Genomic DNA, 19,046 nt, shown 5'->3' with positions numbered 1-19,046 from the left:
TTTTGGTTTCAAATGTGAGTAGGGTAACAAGCACTGGTTCTTAGTTTAAACTTTACTCATATTTATCAGAATTTGAGATCCTTTTTATTTGTGCTTTCAGTTCTGTTATCAATCAGTCAATCTTTATTTAGGGAGCACTTTTAGACAACCAGGGTTGACCAAAGTGCTTCACAATTAAAAACATGGACTAGAATCAAATAAACATAATACACATAAAAACTTAGAAAGTAACAATATTCCAGTAAAAAATAAGAGTAAAAATGTGAAAGTGCTATAATGAGCTGCTAAACAGTTTATGAAAGAAAACTAAACCTACTATGTCCATCGCTTTCACAAGAATCTTCCAACCAGGGGAACAAAATATATATGTATTCATTTTGCAATTTTGTTAAAAAGAGAAAATAGCAAATACTCACATTTACTGGGGTCTGATTACAATTGTTTAAAACAGTTTTACTCAATAAATGGCTGTTTAATTTTCTTTGTTTACTACACTTGATGTTGCCATGCACCCTGAACCTGTACATCTTTCTGAAGTAAAGGCACAAGGGCTGTTGATTAGAGCTACAAGCAGACAATGTTTCTATTAGCAATAGCTGACCCTAAAGCCTGGTCTCATTGCCTTTTAAACGGTGCACCAATGTAGACAATATTTAATTTGTCTGTTTGATGCCTACGGTCAGTGTCCTTGTGGAGCATGGATATTGATAGAATTATTTAGGAGAGGGTGAACACCGTGAGAAAGAGGCTAATGCTCTGTTTATCTTGAGACTAGTTTGCTCTTGTAATTCATCTAAGATGCCTTTAATGCATTTGTACGTTAACAGCCATGCAGTCGGCCCAGTGGTACTCCTGGGGGCCTCCAAACATGCAGTGCCGTCTGTGCGTCTCCTGTTGGATGTATTGGAAGAAGTACGGTGGTCTGAAGATGCCGAGCAGAGCCGAGGCCCCCGAGGAGAGGACCTCCCCCAGCCCAGCAGCCAATGTAAGCTCCACCTATTGGGCCGTGTTTAAAATGAAGGAAAATATCCTCAAAGCATGTTTAAATTGAAATGTTGAGTTGTTTTTACACTGGTGAGGAAAATAAAATCATCTAACATCTGGCTTCTGAATCCAGGAGAAAAGTGTTTTAACTGCCATCCCGTCTCACTCTGCAGTAGCTTCTATTAGCACTGATGGAGAATGCTCTAATTTTCAATGACAGCGTTGCGTTCAGAGCTATAAGAGTGGACACTTTCATATTTATAGTCTGAAAGACATGCAGGTTCTGAAACTGACAGCAACAACTTGAGAATTAAAAGAGATGAGGTGGATCGATTTATAGCAGTCTGTCAGACGGCGAACACCTTGCTTGCAGTCCAATGGGCTTGTCTCTTCCTTAAGGAAGTCATTACTGTCCCTAACCCTAGTTCTGTGTACATAGTAGCCCACCGCACATTAAGGGTCAACTCACAGTCAATAGCACTGACAAAGGATTTCCTTTCCTCATTGGGGTGGGTGTACGATCATTTAAATTATTAATTTCTTAGTCTTGAAGCATGATGGTAAAATAAAATGTTTAAAATAAAGCCACGTGCAGGGTATAGGCCTGTAAAATGTGTCATCTACAGTATGTAAGTGATATTTGAGGCTGTAAACACCTATTAATCATCATGTTTGCAATATTTTGCACTGTGTTTTACTCATTAGCTGTAAATAAATTCACACACATCTCACTTTTGGATTTCTCAATTGAAAAACCCGACCAGTTGTGAGATGCTGCGTCAGAGTTATTCATTTTATTGTGAGCAAGAACAAAAGGTGTCAGCATGGGTTACTTTGGCTGTAATTTTATTTCCCCAAAGAAAATTAATCCAAGCGATTATTAACATAGAATATAAATGCCAGGGAATTGGATATTTTAGTCTTTGTTATACCAAAGACTAAAGACTTGTTGTGCTGTCTTTAAGCTGTAACGGCTAGAAAATGACTGTTTCTTACCTCCATACTGTATCACATGCAGTCAAAAACAACTATAAATCTCCCTTTGTGACAGTTTTAAGATTTGGTTTAAATCTACACTGCTTTTAGAAAAAGCTCTGATTGAACTAGAAAGTCATTTTGGAGACTGTGATTATTGTAAGTGGCATGAACGCGCTGGTTTAAATGTTAGCAGACAGCTCACTGTACCACAATCCAAAGTGATTATTTAGTTGAGCCAGTTGGTATGTTTTACAGCTTTTTCTATCTTAAAAAAAATGATTATTTTAGGCAGCCGTCTAACTGTATTGATCGGTATGTCTTTGTTTCTCCACTCCTTTGTATGGCAGGAGTCTCGCTCCAGGGGTCACGCTCCTCGCCAGTCCAACCACATGGTGCCGATGCGAAACAGCGGCAGCCCCAAGTCCTCCATGAAGACCAAGCAGGCTTTCCTGCTGCAGGCCACCCGCCTCACCAAGCTGGCCCGGCACATGTGCCGTGACATCATCAGGCTGCGCCGCGCTGCGCGCCGGCCCTTTGTCCCCATTAACTGTGGGGCCATAAAGGCAGAGTGTAAGAGCTCTTTCAATTCCTCCTAACTTCTGCCACACGGCCACAGACACACACATACACACATACACACACACACACATACACACACACACACACACAAATCTGCAGACGAAACGCAGCATACACGCACACACAACACGCTCTCTTCACCTCTCCTCACCCCGACTGCCCCACCATCAACCCCCATCGCTGCCCGTTTCTGCCCTCCTCCCCCCGTCAGTTTCTCTTTCTGTTTTTATTATTATTGTTATTATTATTTTGTTTTTTGTATTCTCCCATCCCCCGTTTCCAATAAAGACTGCCTGTCCTCATAACTGAGTTTTGATCATCTTTTCATTTGTGTTTTGTTTTTTTTTTCCGTTTTTATTTTTTTTTAATTTTCTTTCCTTTCTTTTATCTTTGATGGTTCTTGGTCACTGTGAACTAAAAGCCATCTTTGGAATTACAACGATTTAAGGATTAAACAGGGCCCTTCCACGCAGCTACACCTGCAGTTTAAACGATTTAAAAATACACACATAAGTGAAGTAGATTGTAATAGCTTCCCGTCGGAGTCGTATTCCCGTCTGAGCCACACATTTGCTGCAGTTAGATGTAGATTAAATGTATTTTACTAAGAGAAAGCTCTATTTTGCACGGCGCCCCTGAGAAAACAAAGGTGCGTCCAGTCTGTGCTGTTGTGACTAAGCAGCCAAAAATGCTCACTGTAAATACTGAACCTCAGCTTTGGTGTGTTTACCGTCACCATTTTTTTATGTTTTGTCTCTTTGCACACGCATTTACCCGCTCATTCTGTTAAGTGTGTGTGTGTGTGAGTGTGGTTGTTTTGTTTTTTTGAGTGTATTCATTAGAGAAAACCTGAATTGTGTTTGGATTGAAGGTTAGCATACTTTTTTTGGACTGCTGAAACTTGGGGAAAAAAAAAAAGAAATATTTGGAAGAAAATAAGACTGCTTTACAAAAAAAAAGAAAGTAGCATTGTGAAGTCTTACTGCTGGCCACTATAGATCAGGCTCCCTCACAAACGAGACCAGTTCCCCTACTGTAGGACGGGAACCCGCCCCCCCCCACCAATCCACTCAGATATTTTCCCTTGTCCAGATCATCCAGTATTCATGCAAATCCATCCTGATGCCATCTCTTGTAAATCCTCGGGACAGGATTTGCCATTCCGACTCACTTCTTTCTGTAGTTTGCCACGTCATCCTTCATTTTTCTAATGGCAATATTCTCATCTCCTACCTCTTTTTGCTCTTTACTTTCATTACTGTGTGAATGTGAGAGTAGATCTCCAATAAAGTCGCACCTGAAAGCATCTCTTCCGAGTCCTTGTGCTTCATGTGTCTGTGTTATCTGTCCATCAACTCCACCACACTCCGAGGAGCCGGCATCCCTCCCTCCCCAGCATGGACGCAGCATTCAGTACATACTCATAATGCCCTCATGTCTGTATGTGTGCTTGCAATACATTTTTTACGTTTTATTTTGAGCATGCATGTAAGCATGTACTGATGCCCGTATCTGCATGTAGGAGGTGTTTCTTTCTTTTTTTTTTTCTCTCTTCCCAGCAGCCATACTGTCCATCAAGTCTACATTTTTCCCTCACGTATTAAGATCATTTGAAATGTTGCCTATCCTGAAGTCACATGAGACATTTCCAATCAAAATAAAATGTATTTGTTAAAAACCCTGGCCAGATACCACTTCAGTGGAAACAAGGAGGCAAGGGAATGTGAGCAGTCAGGAGATCCTGCAATGACTGACACCGATTATCTGTATGTGTGTGTTCGGTTTAGACATGTTAAGGGTGTCGGAAGGGCAGGGGACTCGTCTACCCAAAACCAGGGCCGCCCAAAGGAGCACCCTGACCAGTGTTGTGCAGTTTCTAGGTAAACACACTCAGATGAGACCAGACTCGCTCCGGTTCTCTCCTCTGTGCAAGTGTTGAACCCAGTCACATATGAGCATCCATTATTCAGAGGGCCTATGGGAGTTAGTTCATGCAGCTCCAGTGTGGTGTCTCTTCCAGAGTCTCGTCCTGCCACCCACACCCCTCGCTCCCACCGCACCCCGGGCCTGCAGACGCCCCCCCCTCGCCGCCTGCTGTCCTCTCTCCCACATGGCCCCCACGGCCTGCTGGGGAAGCGCAGCTACCACCACCACAGCAGGGCCGAGCCGGACAGGCGCGCAGGTACAACTGTCCTCTCAAACAATCATTACTATGGGAGTTTTTACCTGCCATTGTTTATGTAATAATTGCTCGGGGGATTATATTTATAATTATATTTGTTTATGTTCATGTTCTGCATCTCTGGAAAGCGTCTAGAGACAACATCTGTTGTATTAGACCCTATATTAATAAAATTGAATTGAATTAAGAATTAAGAGTCTCAGCTCATAACACAAAGGTAATGTTGGATTGTTTTTGCCATAGTTAGTCCTATCAAAAAAAAACTAATTTAGATTAAATTAAAAAAAAACATCAGATGGGAGTCCAGGGGCGTCAATTGGGTATGGCAAGGTATGGCAGCCGCCACACCTTGGCTTCAAGGGAAAATGTAAAATTTTGTTTTTTAAATACATTTATGGAATTACTCTGTGTCTATTTGTATTGATTATTCTATTACTTAATACATATAGAATAACTACAAATGCAAATCAGAACAACATGATCGATTTCACTAGTTATTATACACTGCAAAAAGTCAAAATATTAAAAATAATATTTGTCTTATTTCTAGTTAAAATGTCTAATTTTTAGTCAAAAAAAATCTCATTAAATTTAAGACAAGACTCAAAAACAACAATTTTCACCTGTTTCAAGTAGATTTTCACCTAAAATAAGTGGAAAAATCTGCCAGTGGAACAAGATTGTTTTGCTTGTAATCAGAAGATAAATCTTGTCAGATTTATCAGATTTTTCTACTTATTTCAAGTGAAAATTTACTTGAAACAGGTGAAAATGGTCAAATAAGTTATTTTTCTGGCAATGACTCTTGTTTTAAGTGTAATGAGATTTTTTGACTAAAAATAAGACATTTTAACTAGAAATAAGATAAATATTCCTGGTAAGATTTTGAGTTTTTGCAATGAGCGAGACTGCATTTGGAAAAGTTCCAATTTTCTTGACCACACAGATAAACTACATAGCAGACTTCTGTGATGAGTATTTGCTGGACGTGTTGATTGATACTCTAGTTAAGTTCTGTGACTCGTAACCTTGCCATACCTTAGCTTCCACTGAATTGACGCCACTGTGGGAGTCATCTAACATTTCAATGATTCAGCTTTGTTTTGCTTCTTTTTTTGTGTGTATTGGTGAATGTTTTTGCTGAAATTTGAAATACAGCAATTATTGCATCACATCTATGAATTAAAGGTAAATAAAACACTTTTGCGTCTTTTCCTCATTGCTGTTATTTTGTTTTTTTTTGCAGAGAATCCAGGTTCAACAGGTGGACCTCTGATGGTAGGTGGAGGTGAACTTCTTCTCAACATCCCCGTCACTGATCATCGTAATAAAATGACCTCAATCACCTTCTGTTGTGTTGGTTTTGCAGCATAACGGGCGCAGCGGCGGCTCGGGCAGCGGCCGCACCGGCGGGGTGATGATCCGCAAGAGACGGCCCAACTGGATCGACGCTCCCGACGACAGCTTCTTCCTCGTCACCCGGGAGACCAGGTAAGCCAAGGTGGCCTTTTTTTTTATTCTGTTTGACTGATTTCTGTATGTTTCGAAAATGAATCTCTAAAACAGTGAGTTACATCCCAGATTTAATAAATAATAATAATAGAAATAATAATGATGATAATAAAAAAAGGGACAGAAATCCATCCATTACTAGTAACCTTACTAACAATCAGATAAACGCAATCACAATTATAACCTTTATTGCAGAGGTGTTTAAAGGAAGTTAGAAATGAGCACTTAAAAGCCACTTCCTGTGTCTGCGTCGCATGTTTTTTGCCCCCCCGAGACGACCAGCCGCAGCGCCCTCTCTGCTCCGATGCGACCAGTGCACGTGAGCGGGCCTTGCTACTCTTTCATCCCCTCATGATCCCCTCATCCCCTCATCTCCGGGGTTATTCAACCCATTTGTCTCAGGTCACATTTTCTCCGAACATTGTGATAATGAAAATAGCATTTTTGTGGCAAGTAAAACAAAAAAAAAGAGGACATCTGCTTTGTTTCTGCTTCTGTCACAAGATCTGATTAAAAAAAAAAAAATCAAACCAAACATAAACCAGATATACTTAGATTCCAACATTTATTAATTTATTTTCATTTTATTTATTTTTTACCAACTTATTTCTATCACATAGTACACCCTCCAGTCCAGTGAACTGGGATGTTTATTGTAAGAATGATTTCTTCACTGCTGAAACTGGAAATTTACACCACTTCTTCCATTATGTTGCATCATCATCATCATCATCATCATCATCATCATCATCATCATCGTTATTGCTGATGAACCCTACCTCATTATTGTAATATCATATTGTTGCGACGTGAGCTTTTAGGTGAAGCCTCAAAGATCAGCCAGGGGGGTAGTAAAGATCTTTTCTATGGCTCAAAGTGAGTCAAATCAAATCAAGGATATGATGATGCATCCGCCCGGGTACTTAAAAGTGACATAAAATACTTTGCTTTCCTGTTAAAGAACAACAACAAAAATATTTCCTCGGTGTGTTCGGCAGTGACTGGAACAGGCTTAGTTTTTTGTTTTGTTTTTTTTTTTTTACCTCAGAAGCAAATAATTAATGTTTGAGCCTTTGAGAAATAAATCAGGTAGTGAAGAGAATGTCCTAAAAGATAAAATAAAAAAAAAAACATTAAGAAAAAGTGCCCCAAATCTCCTCACATACACACATACATGTCCTGTTTGTCTTTACAAACCTGCTTTCACCAGAACACAATTTGATCTGGAGTTGATTAAAGAGGCGTTCATGGTTTTTCTCTGCACACTACCCGCATGTACGTGTGCGCGTGTGTTTCTGCGCACTTAACTAATCAGAGTTTGGACTATTCGTATGTGCAAAAGAAAGATGTTCCTCCATTAAGCCTGTGCCTAAATGAGGCATGGCACACGACTCTCACAGCCGCCCTCGGACCACCGGAGCTAAAATTAGAGTTGCTCACTGGTGCAGATGGAGCCAGGCACCGCTGGGCCCTGAGTGGAAATATCATTACCGCATTAACCACGGTCTGCACTCACATGGATCACTCACCACCGAGATCAACACGGATTTGGTGGATGCGTGACTGAGACGGCATCAATCTGAAGTCTGTACTCTTCATTATATTATACTGTTATTCACCCTCCCAGTGAGACAATTAATGGCTCTCTGAATAAAAGATCTCCTGTGATGCTAATGAGGGAGGAATGGAAGATTCATCCTCTGTGCTCTGTCTCTTTCTCCCTCTCTCTTTCTTTTTTTGCGACGAGAAAACGCACTCTTGGAGGGGACAGTGAGGAGGGCTGAGAGGTCACTCCCACTTGTTCAGGGAAGGGGGTGGCAAAGAGAAACGGAAATAGAGATGAAGAAGCTTATAAGTCAAACAGTGTGTGACAGGGTCATTTAAACAATACCACCTCATCAAGTGGACAAAATTATTGTATAACTCAGCAATCACAGACTGTGAAGAAAACTGGACATCCCTCCGTGATGTCATCCCTAGTTTTTTTCTGAGGAGTGGCATAAACTCCAGATTTGATGAGAAAAAAAAAACAGTTTTGACGCCCAAATGTGGGAGCTTTGGTCATCTCCATCTTTCCCAGAGCTGACTCGACCCAACCCCCCCCCCCCGGTTAATCCAAAAATGGGTAAATGGGGACAATGAGCGAGACAGGACGTTGGTTGTAACACACCTACCTACCTTACCTAAGTTACCACAAGCCAGCTGCTTTAGCTCAGCCTAACCTATGATGCTAACTGACTTTACCTTACATCATCCTGATCGAATTTGTCCATCCCTGTTTTAGATGTCGTTTTGGTAGCGACATCTGATCAGCCCTCTGACCCAGGCGTGCGTTACACTCCTTGGTCTGTCTTTCAAGGCGGGTTGGGTGAGTAGCCGACATTGCCGCAGGCCTCTTGCGTCTTTTATATGTGCCGCTTCTCGCCCTGGCTGGCCCAGAGTCCAGTCACGGCACACCACTGGGGATGAAAAGCACCCGGCCGGGGGGGCCTGCCAGCAGCCCGGACATTTCTTCCAAGGGGATCCTTCCACTCCAAATGGCCCTCTCCCCAATATGCTGTTTGAAGTATTTGGACACACTTTAAATCCATGTTCTGATTTGTTTACTGATATAAAATGACAATAAAATGTCACTCTCCAAAAAAAAAAAAAAAAATCAAAGACGGAGATCTTAGATACTCATTTATACAATATAAGCTCTACTATAACCTCTTAAACCCCAGCCTGTTCTCAGGCTCCGGCTCTAAAATGACATGTGCCCCCAGTACAGGGGGCTCTCGGTTCAAAATGAGCTTGAGGTGAGAAGGTGGGACTAACTGAAGTGTGATGTATGGCCAGTACTCGAGTTGTAAAAAAAAAATCAAGGGGGATGGTGGATTTTATCATATGGGGACAGATAATTTGTGCTGAATACAAATAATATAATATATTACAAATAATAGCACTGACCAAAACACCTGCAGAAATACTGCAGGAATGACATAGCAGCAGTTAAATGCAGCCTTCTGTAAGCTTTAAATATCCACTGGGCTTACATCTAATACATCAAACACAACAATAAAAAACAGTTTTCTGAACTTATCAATATGACTCTGTCCTTCACAGGATAAGTAAAATGGATCACTGCAAAAACTCAAAATCTTAACAAGAATATTTGTCCTATTTCTAGTTAAAATGTTTCATTTTAGTAAAAAAAATCTCATTACACTTAAAACAAGACTCATCACTGGAAAAAACAACAATTTTCACCTGTTTCAAGTAGATTTTCACTTGAAATAATTAGAAAAATCTGCCAGTGGAACAAGATTTTTTTGCTTGTAATGAGAAGATAAATCTTGTCCCCCTGGCAGATTTTTCTACTTATTTCAAGTGAAAATGTACTTGAAACAGGTGAAAATTGTCAAATAAGTTATTTTTCTGGTGATGACTCTAAATGTTGAAATAGCAGTAAAACCACATTCATTGATGAAATGACATAATGAATGGAAAGGGGGGATGGCAGTTTTACAGGGGGGGGGTGATTTTGACCGTTTTTATTTCAGGGGGGGATGCCATCCCCCCTCATCCCCCCTCAACTCGAGTACTGTGTATGGCAACTACACATGTAACCTATGCACAGGAGCTGCGTTGTAGCTGGAGCTGTAGCTTGCAGTGGCTTTTTTTTGTTTATTTCTTTTATGTAGCCCATAGCACATAATGGTATAACTTTTGCAAGTTTGAGCTGATAAATAAAGCAAAAGTCATTTTTACTGCATTTCGGTAATCTTTCGTTCTGCAATGGCTTGAAAACGGAGGCAGGCGAATCACATTTATTGCAGCCCTCATCAAACTGACAGCTAGTTACATTTTCGGGCGATGCTCATCGGGGTACAACAGCAGCTATGACACCAGATTCCCCGCTATGTTAAGGTTGGGAGCCAGCCCCTGGTTGTTGTTTGAGGAACGCCCCTGTTTTGCACTTCTGGGTTGGATTCAGTTTTCAAAACTGGAGGTTTCCCCTTGAGAACAATGCAAGTGGTTAAAAAATGTCATAGCAACACATAGTTATCAGACATATCTTTAATTGTTGTACATGTTCTGGTTCACATATATCCTCCAGGTATACAGATACAAACAAAAATGTGAGTACACAGAAACTGTCGACCCTCTTCCACTCCTTTGACTAACTACAACAACAAATAAGACAAATAATATACTTGAAGATCAGATACAGATGTTTGTCTTTTCCTCCCCGACAGACGTGGACATAAAAAGAGAATAGTTCTGTCTAATGTGCAACAACAGCTAAATCCGTTCTGTCCTCGTCTGCTCAATGGACTTGCTGCAACTCTAAGCAATAATGTCTGCACATCTTTCTTTGTAATAGTCAGTCTGCAAGTGCACTTGAAAGATGTGTGTAGAGATGCTTGATTGTTACATGCATATTTGAGCAATTCTAGAGCCTGTGGACGTGCAGGCACATAATATAATGGACTCATATCACCATCAGGGATCTGATTCCATTTTACAGGACAAGAAAAACATCAAGACTGTTGCCTAGAGAGCAGTCCAGGAGGAGAAAAAGAGAGAGTCCTCGGGGGGGTTTAAATCCCAAATTCCCTGCAGGAAAACATGAATTACCACCTGACATTTGGGTCATGTACCTTGCATTTGTCTGCAGCTGAATTCCATTAGCGCTGCGTCCTGCAGCTGTGTGTCCCACAGACTTGGGTTTAGTGCAGTTGGTTGCTGTGGGCTGTTTTTTTAAAAGCCCACAGCAACCAACCTTGAAATTACCCTAGAGCTTCTATACAATTCTGGAAAGACATACAGTATGTCTCTTTTATCCCATAAGCTCGTGCTGTTACTCCTGGAAAGGTTCCAGTTGCCTTTATTGAATCCTCATGAATTTAGTTGTTTCCCAGTCTGCAATTACTATTCACTGTCCTCAAACTGAGTTTATATTAAATCACATGAACCAGTTTAAACTCTAAATTTGTTGCTTGGTGGATCCCCCCCATTGCTGAAATATCGCAGGCCAAACAGTATCCAGTGCTGAGTTGTCATAACAGTTTTACAACCAAACAAGCAAGTGCTCAAATTGTCCGCCGTGTACTTCGTCAAACCGCTTGTAAATTCCTTCTTGGAATTAAGCAACTCTTGTTTCTGTGCGGCGTGTGCCCCGAGAATGGAGATTGGTGACTCACATTATTTGCTGAAACAAAAAGGATGAAACCGTGAATCAGTGGCTGCAGCTTAGATGAGCTTAATAAGTCTAAAAGTGTCTCTGGAGACTTGATTTATAAAGATACAAGTCAGAGACAGAAACAATGAGTAAATGAAATCAACAGAATCTTAAAGGCCAAATATCAAATAGCCCATGCGGGGGCGTGAACCGTCCGACGCGAAACGGAGGACGATTTGCCTCCGCGAAGTCCATATATTTATGATAATGTACACCTCGAAGGGCATTATCCCGCCTATACCAAGGTCACTTACCAAAAGACATAAATATGAAATAAGTTATTCATGCTTTAATGTGTTTTCAGTTGAAATCATTAGTTTTATAACAAGCCACAGCTGAGCGGCTGAGCGGACTATTTAATCTCTCGTCTGCAGCCGTTGTTGTAACCTGGTAAGTTACAAAGTTTTTTAACAAGCCATAACTCAGTTTCCCTGGTAACGGGAAATATTCTAGTCCGCTCAGCTCCGCTCAGCTATTTCCTCGTCTCTCCTCTTCTGCATCCCAGTCATCAAAATGGTTAAATTCACCAAATAAATTAAAAAAATTACAATTACAAATGACAAAATCACTCATGTTGCCGTCCTGCGGTAGCCGGCTCTTCTTCTCTGAATTTCCGTTGCCGTGGTTACCACCTGGCAGTTGATCCAGCGCAATGATATTAAAGTTATCAGGCAATTTGACCGAACTTGTTTTCTAGGGGCAGGTTATCACTTATAACCTACACCAGCCAGCCAATCAGAATCGGGGGAGGGGCTTAAAGACAAAGGGGCCAAAACTGTGTCAATGAAATGTAGCATGGGATGCTGGATACTACAGCGATATACACCATGGAAAAATAAAGATGCATCTTTTCAAGCAGGGCAGCACGGTGGTTTACTACCCAGCCCCGCTGCATTGGAGTAGCAAAGCTTCTGGTTCCACTCCCGTGCCCAGCGGGAGTCTTTCTGTGTGAAGTTTGCATGTCCTCCTCGTGCATGTGTGCGTTTTCTCCTGATACGCTTTTTGTCACAGTCCATAAACATGTATGTTAGGTTGATTGATGACTCTAAGTTGCCCGTAGGTGTGAGTGTGAGCCTGGATGGTTGGTTGTCTATATGTCTATATGTGCGATGGACTGGCGACCTGTCCAGGCTGTAGCCCCGCCCTTTCACCTGTAATGAGCTGGCATAGGCTCTAGCAGACCCCCGTCACCCTGTACAGGATTTAGCTGGTATAGAAAATGGATGGATGGATGGATCTTTTCAAGCATAAGCATTTAACTGTACAATAAAGACTCTTAAAAAAAAAAAAAAAAAAAAGCAACTCAAAGTTTAGTTATGACAGTTTATGTGCCATTTCAAAGGAGCATGTCTAAACTCTTAAGGACGATTTAAGAAAAAAACAAACAGACAAACAAACAACCTCCATTATAATGAGAAACTTTTTGATTTACAGAAACTATGTGAACAGACTGTCCCAGGACATATGGGAAATGTAGAGCAGAGGTATGGAAACAGGATTACTTGAGACCTTTTTAGTAACAGTCATTGAGCTTTCAGTCACTCTGTTGTCTTCAGCAGTCGGCGCTGCTGACAAAATGTTACTTAAAGACTAAAACAACAAACATTCAAATGTATATTAAATATGATTACAGTATTTCCACATATCATTTCAATGTCTGTTGTTAGAGTGTGATTACCAGTATTGCTGTTAATACAGGTGGAGATGGCAGGCTAACATGTGAATACTCGTTCAATAAATCCTGCCTGTTATTGTTCACCACCTGAAAATAGTTTTTGTAGTATATTATATTATATGATATTATATTAGATAGTATATTATTTATAGTAATCTAAATTTGCCTCATTATTAATTCACCTGTCAGATAAATATAGCATAAAAAGTATATTTCTCAAATTTACTTTTGCAGAATACTAAAACTAACTTAAAGGGGCCATATCATGCTTCTCCATGTTTCCGGACTCATCAACAGTATTAGAACGATAAGTACACATAACATAAGGCTTAAATTAAAATTAAGTGTACATATATTATTATTTATGTACAGGAAATGGGATTTCTGAAGTCTCCCAGACCCCCGTTGTGGGAACTTTGCAAGATCACTGGCTCTGTCTTGTGTAAGATAGAGCAGAGTTACCTTATAAGGTCATGATCGAAGTTCCTCCAGGAATTCGACCAATCAGAAGACACTTGAAGATGCTTTAATCTTCTTAATCTCTGGAAAAGTCTCTCCATGTAACCGTCAATCTTAAATAATTGTGACCTTTTGTAGTTCTGCTTGGTGCAGAGCCACTCTTTAGGGAGCAAAGATTAAAAAGAGAATGCAGGAAATGAGCATAATATGGCCACTTTAAGAGGGTAGTGTTCTAGTTCAGGAGCAAAGCTTCAGTTGAGGATACATTTACAGTTTTTGCTGTTAATATATCTGTTCCCCCTGACTCATGGCCTATCTTGTCTCTCACCCTCCAGGAGGGCCCGGCGGCTGCTGTCGCGCTCCCAGCTGAGGCATGCTTGCAGGCAGCCCTGTGAGCACATCATGCTGCGCAGGGTTTCCCAGGGCCCACCGCAGGGGCTTGTCCTCACCCCTCACCCTCACCCCAGCTTGAGAATGCGCGGCCCCATTGTCATCCACGACTGACCCGGCTACGGACTCTCTGATCTTCACACCACACCCCACCTGCATCCTCAGTAATGAATTCAAACCTCTAACCAGCTGTTCCTTCAACGAATCCTCTGTTTCATTTGATTTATTTATTTGATCCTGTAAATACCACTATAGCCCTTGACGATGCTTGGACGAGCTGTCTGGCAACGGAAGGACGTGGCGGCGATATAAACATAAACCTGACTGCAAGCGACGCCTGTCTTTGACTCCCTGGGAATGTGTTTGTACGTGTATATACTGTATCTGGGTGCATGAGTACGTGGAAGAGCGCGCGTGTGTGTGCAATCACGCCAACGATGCCAGAGAGCGAGGAGATGTGTGCTGTTCTTGGATTTCATGGTTGGAAATAACAGTGGAACTTTGTGTGACCTTTGTGTTGATGGTGAATTGTCGTGAAGTTTCATCAGTTCGTATAAAGGTATTTTGGGAAGGGGCTAGATTTAGATGGGGGTGGGAAGGGGGGGGCTTAGGACTGTATTTGTCAGGGAGTTAGACTTTTAATACAGAAAAAGAGACAAATGTCAAAGTCGGACATTTTAAAAAAACAAAAAAACGTCAATAATCAATTCCACTGAAGCTGGAGCTGCTTTTTAGGAAGCAGCTGCTCTGAAATGTGTTTTTCCATCAGTTTTGCGTAAATGAGCAGGAGCTAGTGTTGAAGCAGGATGACCTGGAGACCTTTCAAAGGTCCCTAAAAGCTCTCAGTTATTCAACATGAATTGGCAGGTTTAAGTAAAAAGAAAAAAAAAAACATCGTCTCTCACAGGAACCTCTGTATAATATGCTGTATATTTCGTTGCATTACTGTAAATTCTCCTCATCCATTTTCTATGGCCACCTCACTCCAACAAGGGTACTAAAGCACTTCCCCCGCAGCAGAAAAGGGGCATGCATCTGTCATATTCCCTTAAGGCTGTGACTTACCTCCAACTTTTAGAGGTAAAATTAAGTATAACCTTGCCAGCATCTGTCTGCATCCCTCTTAAAAGCATCTGTGTCCTTCATCAAATTTCTCTTCCTTAAAGCCGGCAGTCAGGTTTTTCAATGTTTTTCCGACCTCCGTTCTCCTGCTCACGCAATATTGCCTCCAAAAGTTGCTGGTTAACCCTGCCCGGCCTTTCGGTGTGTTTATTTCAATTTCTTTTTTTTGTTTTTAGTTGTTTCTCTTTTTTAAAAGTGGGTGTCACCACTGCATGTCTTTGACCAGTGGGTCACATGATTTCTCCTCTCTTTCATTTTGAATGATTACATTCGTGTTTCCTGTCTGTCTTGAATTATGAATATGCTGAGACTAAATAAAAATAAAATCAACAACGCCAGGCTGTGGATTGCTTTCTTGGTGTGATTCTAACATCCTGCCCTTTCTACCAACCACATACCCATCTTCTCTGTGTCCATTTCTTATTGTGACAGATGGCAGATGACGGATAAGGAGTCCGTGGGTCGTCATCGTAAACTACCAGCAGAAAATATAACAATTTGAGACAGAGATGAGGGATAAAGAGTGTTTTCAGAATTCTGGCCATAAGCGTAAAGGTCTACAAGGGTTGGGCTAAGGCTGCCCTATCTTCATCGAATCTTTAATTGCTTCCAGGAAACACATAAAATAATCTGAAATAAAAAAAATTCTCCCACATGATTTTGTTTTCTTCACGGGATATTTCACCACTTTTCTGAAGAAGCTTATCACAAAACTTTGTTTGCAGGAACCCGCTCTGTCAGATGACACATTTCACTCCCAGGATGGATGGATGGATGTGTGGGTGGATGAAAATAATGCATTATACTATCTCAAAAGCACTGACAAATGGTTTCTATTGCAATGTTTTACTGAGTTGCCTAAACACATCTAAGGACTTTTATAGGCCTTTCAGGGTTTTTATTTGCAAATATGACTGATTTATCCAGGGTTTTTTTTTTTTTTTTTTTACAGCATTCAGCCTTCTTTTTCCAAAACTTTTGCAATTTGCTCCAGTATGCCGGATCTCAACATCTGGACTAAGTCCTGAGTAATGGAAACCCATTTTCCATATCCCTTCCTACTTCCCTGAGTTGATCACATTTGTAATTTTCTGCTTGTCCACCAGGCTTCAGATGGTGGACCATGGGTTTTTGATGTGATGAAAATCTCGGGAACTCCCTGGGCACAGATCCAAAGCTTCGCAGCTAGGCGGTATCTGAAGCACTTTATGACGTGGTTTCCACAGATCTCCTGGAACAGTGGGGATGTTTTGATACCATTCATGATTCATGGCAGTGTTTTTGGGTGGAACTGCAAGAGCATCCACTCCCTTAGACGAGAAGCAAACGCTGAACAGAGATGTTCTCAGAAAGTTTCACTTCTGGTATGATATACATCCAATGATATAATATACCTCATGAACAGCTGGAAGAGGGGTAAGGAAGAAAAAAAAACCTTGAATTAGTCTTAACATCAGTCCAGAAAGTCTCTTCTTCCCTGACCTTCTTGATACCAAGCCGTGCTCCAAAGATCTTCACCTTATCATGAATGCAGATACATTCACACCAAACCAACCACCATTGCTCAGCAAGATCTGCTCTGGTGACATGATTTCTCAGCTGAATCCTTACAAGGAAATGATCCTGGTGCTTGCTGGACACTCGTGGACAACCTGATGATTTCTTCATTGCAGTTCAGCTGCACATGAGACCATTTTGATGTAAAGCAACGATGGCTATATGCATTTCTGATTTCTCCTCTTCAGGAAGGCATGTGTATGTTTGTTCCCACAGGTTGGCTCCTCCCTGATCACACGCACCTGGCTCATCTATTCGACACCTGGAGTGGTTTCAACGCTGCACATCCCCAGATTGTTCAGTGTTGTTGTTGCGTACAGAACCGCTGGTCATTTGGGGGATTTTATTGAAAATACTTGATCACTTACCTCAGCCAGTTTTCAGGATTCCAGTTCATCCAGCCACCCATCCTCAAGCTTTCACACCCTCCTGATCTCCAAGCCCATCAATAAACGCTTGTGCTACATTGGTCTGAGCCTCGCTCTTGAGTCCAATCTTGAACTAAAGCTTAATTTATTTGGAGATATTCCTCTGTAACTTTATAAGATAATGACCATCTTGACTAACTTCCTTTTATATCAAAAGCAGCAGTTTGCTCAGCTTTCCAAAAATGAGTCACTCACAGTTTCTGTTATTTACTTTTTCAACATAGGGCCAGGTTGGTTTGGATAGCTTTTTTCCCAATAATTTAGATGAAGACTGTATTTTTTATTTACTCATGTTATCTTGGTGTGATATCAAATTTAGTCTGATTTGACACGTACAAGTTTGACAAAAAAGGAAAAACGAAAGAAATCTGTGAGGGTTCAAATACCTTTTCTCAGGATATATATATATATATATATATATATATATATATATATATATATATATATATATATATATATATATATATATATGTATATATATATATATATATATATATATATATATATATGTATATACATATATACATATATATATATATGTATATATATATATATATATATATATATATATATATATATATATACATATATATATACATATATATATACATACTGTATATATATATATATACATATATATATATATATATATATATATATATATATATATATATATTTATATATATATATATATATATATATATATATATATATATATATATATATATATATATATATATATATATATATATATAATGTGTATATATGTGTGTGTGTACAGTAGCTGCAAGATTTTACTTGTTGACGTCTGGAATTATGATTGCGTCTTTTTTTAGGACACTTATTGTGTCCTTTAAAAATATTAATTTACTCTAGAAGAGAATTATTTCTTGAACAGACTGGCGTTGCTTGTGGCTCCTCTAATGCGGGCTTGGATTTATTCGAGCTTTCTGGGGGTTCGTGAATGCAGCACGGGGAATTGTAGGCTACTGTTCTGGGTCTGTTAATCTGACGAATTCTGATCACCGATGTCTTCTTCCAGTTTACATAATCCTACCTGTCACATCACCTGAATACAGATAAGTACTTATTAATATCTGAATTTGTCTTCGCATCCGCGTGCTTTATTCTTAAACCAACTTCGCGCGCCTGTTTCACTGAAGCTCCAGTGGCGCAATCGGTTAGCGCGCGGTACTTATATAACAGTATGCAGCTGAGCAATGCCGAGGTTGTGAGTTCGAGCCTCACCTGGAGCACAGCTTTTACTGTGATCTTGTTTAGGATTTAACGAAATTCACATGTGAAATCATATATTCCGGTTTCCAACCCAGATCTTCATCCTTACCCGTCACTTTACATAACGATAGTGCTATTTTGCGAAAAAGCGAAATTTCTGCTAAATGTTGATTAAAAATAAAAAAATAAAAAATAAAAATATATATATATATGTGCATATCTGCAGATTCAAATGTACATAACACCCAGGATTGTTTGTATAGACTCATCAATAAATGGCACCAAACAAATGAATCTATTACCACGTACGTTTTAATGTGAAAAGGTTATTCCTTGTCAGGAGCGCCCTCTTGTGGTCACTAGATGGAATTGCGAGGAATATTGTATACACCACTAGAGGGCAGTATAACTGCATCCAACAGCTGACAGCTCTTCTGCTTCCCAAAATTCAAATTATTTCACTCGAGGTAGATCAACAAACACGCAAAAATAAGTTGAGAACAGTTCACTGGAGGTAAATTTTGGAAATATTTATATCAACAAATCTCTTGCACAACAGTCAGTCCAGTTATTCAAGGAAACACCGAAACAAACTCAGAAACGCCTCTAATCTTTAATTTCCAGTCATTAAAGATCAGCTTAATACTGCTCATTTCTTTCCCCCATATCCCATAAGCTGTTTTACTGGGGACACTATCAGTCATTTTTAATCTTTTTAAA

The 19,046-nt window shown here is 40.2% G+C and overlaps 1 protein-coding gene and 1 non-coding gene across 2 annotated transcripts in view; both read left to right on the top strand.

Moving 5' to 3' along the window:
• Positions 1 to 14,555, top strand: part of mta3 (metastasis associated 1 family, member 3) — a 28,925-nt gene extending 14,370 nt beyond the window's left edge. The window contains exons 13-19 of the mRNA XM_061709068.1: positions 828 to 985; positions 2,310 to 2,532; positions 4,329 to 4,421; positions 4,562 to 4,723; positions 5,970 to 6,001; positions 6,093 to 6,214; positions 13,929 to 14,555. Coding sequence (XP_061565052.1) covers positions 828 to 985; positions 2,310 to 2,532; positions 4,329 to 4,421; positions 4,562 to 4,723; positions 5,970 to 6,001; positions 6,093 to 6,214; positions 13,929 to 14,097 — 959 coding nt within the window. The 3' untranslated portion in view covers positions 14,098 to 14,555. The remainder of the gene's footprint in view (positions 1 to 827; positions 986 to 2,309; positions 2,533 to 4,328; positions 4,422 to 4,561; positions 4,724 to 5,969; positions 6,002 to 6,092; positions 6,215 to 13,928) is intronic.
• A 3,697-nt stretch (positions 14,556 to 18,252) lies between these two features.
• On the top strand, positions 18,253 to 18,346 carry trnai-uau (transfer RNA isoleucine (anticodon UAU)). Its single transcript has 2 exons — positions 18,253 to 18,290; positions 18,311 to 18,346. It is a non-coding gene; the product is annotated as a tRNA-Ile (tRNA).
• Positions 18,347 to 19,046: the final 700 nt, after the last annotated feature.

The sequence above is a fragment of the Cololabis saira genome, chromosome 19 (genome assembly GCF_033807715.1).
Source record: "Cololabis saira isolate AMF1-May2022 chromosome 19, fColSai1.1, whole genome shotgun sequence".
NCBI classification, from domain to species: Eukaryota; Metazoa; Chordata; class Actinopteri; order Beloniformes; family Belonidae; genus Cololabis; species Cololabis saira.
The sequence above is the reverse complement of the archived record's forward strand: the minus strand, read 5'-3'. Positions and strand labels throughout refer to the sequence as shown.